Source organism: Pongo abelii, chromosome 10 (genome assembly GCF_028885655.2).
Source record: "Pongo abelii isolate AG06213 chromosome 10, NHGRI_mPonAbe1-v2.0_pri, whole genome shotgun sequence".
Lineage (NCBI taxonomy): Eukaryota > Metazoa > Chordata > Mammalia > Primates > Hominidae > Pongo > Pongo abelii.
This window is the reverse complement of record NC_071995.2, coordinates 21,471,347-21,478,438: the sequence shown is the minus strand read 5'-3', so window position 1 is coordinate 21,478,438 and position 7,092 is coordinate 21,471,347. Positions and strand designations below refer to the sequence as shown.

General features: G+C 34.0%; 1 protein-coding gene across 1 annotated transcript in view; it reads right to left on the bottom strand.

Moving 5' to 3' along the window:
* Nucleotides 1-700: 700 nt before the first annotated feature.
* Nucleotides 701-7,092, bottom strand: part of SLCO1C1 (solute carrier organic anion transporter family member 1C1) — a 56,712-nt gene continuing 50,320 nt past the window's right edge. The window contains exons 15-16 of the mRNA XM_063712057.1: nt 2,593-2,710; nt 701-1,092 (exon numbers count right to left, since the gene is read on the bottom strand). Coding sequence (XP_063568127.1) covers nt 870-1,092; nt 2,593-2,710 — 341 coding nt within the window. The 3' untranslated portion in view covers nt 701-869. The remainder of the gene's footprint in view (nt 1,093-2,592; nt 2,711-7,092) is intronic.

Below are 7,092 nucleotides of genomic sequence, written 5' to 3'. Positions count from 1 at the left end.
TGTTGTAACACCTACATTTATTGTAGACTTTCAGAAATTCACCTTTCAAACATGTTTTAGGAACACGTCATGTATATAAGTAGGAAGTTGCTTACATATATTAAAGCAGGGGCAGTATTATATTTAACAATAGTTTTAAATTCATTGAATTCATAAAAGAACAATAAGGCATGTTAACATCAATTTTATTACTTTACAACCATAGTCACTTATAGCGCCACACAAAAAGCACATGTAAATGAATAGTAGGAGAGCTATTAATTCAAAATTCTAATCCCCAATATAATTTGCTGCTACACATTTCTATATAAATTATTGTATTTCAAAGAAAAGGAGGAGCTTAAAATGAAATCTTCCTCATCTTCCTCTCCATGTTCTGCTCCATCCTAAGATCATTATTAAAATGCACAGATGAAGACAGCTATAGGAGAAAATACTATAGGAGTAATACCTGAAGGAGCCCAAGGTATGAGTTAATTGTTAGCAGTACTTGCTTACTCTAGACACATTACACAGTTCAGAAATTACTTTAAATATAACCATGTGTAACAATAGAGACAATTGTTCTTCTAGGAGTACAGCTAATATATATCAATAAGCACAAAGCAAAATAAAGTGAAATAAGTAAATGATATAAAAAAATTTATATAAATTAAAAAGTTCAAAATTAGTTTTATCATCTGCCTCTTCCACTATATGTTTCAGTATATTTGTTATCAGTTATATTACCTAATGCCTAGGGCCAAAAACAAAGTAGACATTTTTTGAAAGGAGAAAGAAATTACAAATTTAGAGCTCTTTTGATTACAATTTATTTGTTTGCAAAATGTCCACCAATTAAGAAGACACGACTTCCAGTCATCATGTTCCTAAAGTTGGGTTTCCTTGCCTGGCCAGTAGTTCGGTTGTAGCAGACGATCACTTGTAGTGTAATTTTCCTTTTGGAATCTTGTAGACACCATTATTCTTTCTCTCTTGGTTATAAAACTTCTGTGTTTTGAAACATAATTTTTCTTTAAAATGAAAAGTACTGCAATGCTTAGGAGAATTGACACTGTGCCCAGTATCACAGTTAGTCCCAGATATATATGTCTAGAAGAAGAGAGAATCTCTGTTATAATTAATGTAACAACCAACTTGAAAGAAAATTTAAAAGGTAGGTAATAATATCATTCTGATGGTTTTCTTTAAGAATGTAGATTTGGTGGCTTATGTAAAAGACTGTTTTATGAATACTGACAGACTGTTGAAGGCAGTTTACAAAATAAAGCAATGTCTTAGTAGCACCATCATTTTTAGTTACTACTAATTACATAATCAGTTTCATCCTCTCTGTAAATTATTTCCTTAGACCAGGTAACCATATCCCTGTTTGCCTAGAGCAGCCCCAGTTTATGCTAGTGTTGGCCCAGTGTAATTTTAATAGTGCTCCTTTTCACACTCAAAAGTACCCAGTTTTGAATGATAAATTATGTGGCTACCCTATCCTCAGACCTTTCCCAACTTCATTTCTTTGGAAAACTTGCATAAAGCAATGCTAATGGGAGTTGGAGCTCTGAGTAAAGCAGAATGATTTCAGAATAAACCAGAGATTTAAATCAGTTTATTTCATGAGAAGCCTATAGTTGTATGTTTGTCAGAAGATGCTAAGGTATGGAAGGACAGGTTGAATGTCTCATTCTGGTTACCTTGAAAACATACTCTCAATCTCTGATTGAGTTGCATTGTCTCTACATTACAGTTAATACAGCCTTAGCAAAAATGTGAGGAAATCCTAAATTATACTCACAGATTGGGTCCCTTTCAAAGACCAAAATAAATTTCACGCATAGCATCAAAACCTATTAACTCAAACAAATTTATTGGAAATGGTGTGCCCAATTCACATCCAACTTAGATGGTTCAGTACCAAGTTTATTTCTCCAGAAAATGCTCAGCTTGTAAGTCTTTTAAACAATCTTTCCTGCTTTTAAGCCATTGAAGCATTGCTTTAAGCAATAAGGGACTAAATGTTTGATGAGCTGAACTGAATGATACCATAGTGAAAAAGCCACGCCACCCAACCCCCATATACACTCACCCACACAGAGAAAACCTTTTACTTTTATTCATTTCAAGTACGAGAATAATTGAACATTAGTTTGGCAATAAAAGCCGGACAGATTTAGAGCCAAATCCAACTCTTGCCCAGGGGGATTATATCTGACGTAAGTGGTACAGTTTGGCTCAGTTTGAAAAAGAATAAAATCAAACCCAAAATGTGACCTAAATTTAAGTGCCTCTGAATTTCAGGGAAATACTTGCCCATTTGTGTGCATAAACTTTCAAAATTCTACTGTATTCTGGACACTTGTCATATTTTAAAAATGATTACTCATTTAAAATGGGGGTCAAGGTAATGAATAGGGACAAAATCAAAGATCTAATCAAATAATAATATAATTATTCTATGATTACAGATCACACTTTTTGATTAGACTATTCTTTACCTTACAAGCAGTGAAATGACATGAAAACTTGTTAGTGTCAGTGGCATTGTGTAAATCTGGGATGCTGTAGCAGTGAGATGCGGGAATGCTTTTGATTTGATACCTGAAGACATTTGAATCATATAATCTGCATGATCCTCTACTTCCACATCTTTTAAATCCCCATTTGAGGCATGAAGTATCAATCAAAACTCCAAAATACACTGGAGCTGGGATTCCTGCTGTGAGAAAAACAAATAATTGCTGTTAAAAACATATGCACATCTTTTTGTCTATGAACGATTATCTGAAACCACTTACTTTAATCTAATTACTGTTTTGGAGATGAAAGGCCATCACTTACATGCTGAAATCTCTAAAACCTATCTCTCTAATCCAGTCTTTTCTCATAAGCTCCAGAATCATGCAGTAACTGCCATTTATTTATCTCCAGAAGCATGTCACTCAGGCACTTCAAACTCAACATGAGCTCAACTTCTTCCCCTACAGACCTGTCGCTTTATCAGTGGAAGCCCAGTCATTAAAGCAGACTTGTGAGTTATCATTGATCCTTCTTTCTCCTCTCTCTGGCTATCACTATATTTAATCTATCCCTGAATCATACTGAGTCTGTCTATTAGGTATATCTTAAACACTTTATCTTCTTTCCATTCCCACTGCCAATCCTTCTACCCTAACTTAAAGCAACAGCCAATTCATGATTCCTTGACTTCATTCATTAACCTTCTTGAATCTATACATCATACAGAGGTTGCATCACTGAATTAAGTAGGTGACTTCCCAAGACATCTGTTCCAAAAGAAGAGTAGTTAACTGAACATTGGGTCTTTCTACTTTTGTGGCCTCACTTTGGGCAAGATTGTTGTCTTACATTTCAGACTCAAATTTTCTTGGATTTCTTTCAGTGACTAAAATGTTCTCTCCTCTTGTCTGAATGCCTTGTGTAGTTTCCTTTATCCCAAGCAATGATTTTCTCTTATTCACATTCTTAATACACACTCACTTTTAAAATCCAAGTTTGAACGTTTTCCTTCAGTGTAGGCTGTTTTGATAAACTAAACTGCATTAATTCTCGTTGTTTTACATCTCATAAAACTTTTATTACTCCTGTAATAGCTTGTTGAATTGCCTTCTCTGCTAGACTGTAAGCTCACCACGGTAGGAAACATGTCCTCCTTATTCATGCTAGAAACCCTAGTAGGTTCTCAGAAAATGTTAGGAATTTAATCCCTCCTTAGGGAGAAAAGATGTCTCTCATGTGCAAATATTAACGAAAGTATCTTAAGCAGTTGTTCATAGCTCAGTGTATATTTTATATGTTCTAAATTGGTGGTTCATTAACATCGGTTATTTAGTCTGTGTAGACTTTGGGATTTTGTTTTTTAGTTAGTAGCCAATAGTTGAAAGCTAGGAGATTTCATGTAAACTTGCATACTTCTGAGTTCTCTTAAGAACTATGTTTTGTCTGGCAGTCCATGGTCATAGTTGGCTGGAGTTAAGCAGCAGCTGCCTCACCCCCCCCAACCGCTGCCTACACTTGGAGTCCACTGCGAGTCCATACAGCTTTCTCTCTGCCTACATCACTCATTTCCATCAACTGTCTGGTTGTTTCCGGCATTTGAGTTTTAACCTTTTTTTATATATGTTTTCTTCTGTTATAAAATTGCTTTGTATGCTTATATTGAACAAAATAATCTCACTAAATTTTTAAAGTCATCTAAGAATATTTATGACACTTCTAAATTTCAGAGATTATCCATTTGTTCTTTGAAAACAAATGAAAATATTTAAAAATATTTTCTATGTAAAGGTTTACCTAAACTTTGCAAATACTCATGTAAATAATTGATTCAATCCAGACTCATCAATGGCCACTAAAATTCTGGGTGAATGATTTTTGGGAAACAGAATGGTGACATAACCTCAAAGTGTCAAATTATAGATGACTTATTAACTGCAGAAGGATTTTTACAATGGAGAAAACTGGTGGACACCACCTTCACCAAGGGACCAAAATTAAAATTCCAATGATGGTATAAACTGAAATGATGTGCTTCCTGATATGATTTACTAAGCATCATGCAAATCACCTGTGTAGTATTGCCACCAACAATATTTTACCTGGACATACTCAAAAGCAAACAAACACATCCAATAGTTGGGGTATTTTACAAAACAACTGGCTTTGCCTCTTGAACAAAATATAAATGTCACAAAAGAATAAAAAAATAAGAATGAGGAATTTTTGGAGATAAAAAAAGGTAACTAAATGCAATATGTGGTCTTTGACCTTGGATCAAAAGAAAAAAATAAAACACTATAGAAGACACTATTGTTATAATGAAAGAAATTTGAATGAGGGATTATATTAGATAGAGTAGCATATCAATGTTGAATTTCTGAAGTGTGAGAATGGCATTGTGGTTATATAGGACAAGTCTATGCATAGACTTGCTCTAGTAGAAAAACACAAGTTGAGGGCTTTAGGAGTGAGGTGTCAGCATGTTCACTACTTATTTTCAAATGATTCAGCAAAATATTTGTATGCTCAGAGAAACAGAGGAGAGAGATTTCTGGTTTTTGGACACAGTTGATAAATCCCAGTAAAAGTTATACAGTTATTCATTGTAATTTAATTTTTTTTTGTAGATTTGAAATTTTCGCAACAAATGGGAGAGAAAGAGGGAAGTAAAACCTATGGATTCAAAAAGATTTTAGAGATATATCACCTAATGCAATTATGGATCCTTGTTTGGTTCTTAATTCAAACATACTTGTGTAAGGAAACATTAGATAATTTAAAGCAGTAATTGGGTATTTGCTAATATTAAGAAGTTATTTTTTAAGATGCAAGAATCACCAGATTAAAACAAGTCATTATGGTTTTGATTAGAAGAGCACACCAAAAATGTTATAGAAGAAATACAGTAGTCTGAGACTTACTTCAAAATAAGCTAGTTGGGGTAAGTAGTTAGGGACACAGATGTCCTAAGATGAGCTGTGTATTGATAATTGTTGAAATTGGGTAATTGATAAATGGGAGTTCATTGCTATCTTCGCTGTATACAAAGACAGTTCTTGCTATCTTTGTATATGTTTACATTTTTAAATAACAAATGATCCCCTCTATTTTGCATGAAAACCCATGAACAAGAAGAGCAGAAAATTTTGCATTAAATTTGGATTATTTGGTGCCTCAAAAACCAAACAAATAGATGATTTACCACTTAAAAAATCCAGGTGATAACCAATTTTACATTACCTTTAATGATGTGAAGACATGCCAAAAAATTCAAATGTTTGCAATTTTCTGTACGTGATTTAAGATTATTATTATAGAACATTTTCAAAAATTCACAAAAGCAGAGAGAATGATATAATTAACCCTCATGTACCATCATAGCTTTGACAATTATTAATGTTTTGCCATTGCTCTTTCATCTCTCTCTCCACTCTGAACTTTTTTTTTTTTTGAGACAGAGTCTCCCTCTGTCACCCAAGCTGGAGTGCAGTGGCACAATCTTGGCTCACTGCAACCCTCTGCCTCCTGGGTTCAAGCAATTCTTGTGACTCAGACTCCCCAAGTATCTGGGACCACAAGCGTGCACCACCATGCCAGGCTAATTTTTGTATTTTTACTAGAGATTGGGGTTTAGCTATGTTGTAGCCAGGCTGGTCTCGAACTCCTGGCCTCAAGAGATCCACCCGCCTCAGCCTCCCAAAGTGCTGGGATTATAGGCATGAGCAAATGTGCCCAGCCTGACCTCTTATTTTAATATTTTAAAGGCAATCTCAGACATCATGTCATTTCAATTATGTATATTTCAGCATGCATCTCTACCTGATGACATTTTTTAAAAACATGACCGCTATGTCATTCTTACTCCTAACACATTTTATAATAATTTTTTAATTTTATCTAAAATGTAGTACATATTCAAGTTTTTGGATTGTCTCCAAGGATTTTTTTAGTTAGTTTTTATAAGGATCCAAACCAAATAAACACATTGTATTTAGTCGATGACTCTTTATAGCAATATCCAATCTTCACTTTTTTTCTTACTAATGGTTTTTGAAAAAAAAAGACAACACCAAGTCCCACAGGATATGCCACAGTCTGGATTTAATTGCTTCTTTATAACATTATTTAATTGATTCCCCTATCATCCATTTTTCCTAGAATCTGGTAGTTAGATCTTGTTAGATTCAGGTTCAGTTTACTTCAGGCAAACGTACTGTGTATTTTTTTATTCTGTCCCAGTTAGAAGGCACATGCTACCTAGTTGTCACTCTCAGTAATGCTAAGATGCATGTGAAGTTCAGGCTATGTCAGTCTGATCCCTCCATTGTGAAGTTGCTCACCAACTTTCATCTAAAGCTTTTAGCTATTTTTAAGGTTACAAGACAGGATTTTTTTTTTTTTAATCTATGCTTCTTATAGAAAGTATTTGGGTTTTTCTCAAAAAAGGAATTTTCCTTAATTGACTGATTTGGTTGCTTTGACATACAGTTAATAGAAGGCAGGATAAATGATTTTTTTCTGCTTTATTTCTCAATTTTCAGAATAATGACTTGATGTCCTGATATTCTCCAAATTTTTAAA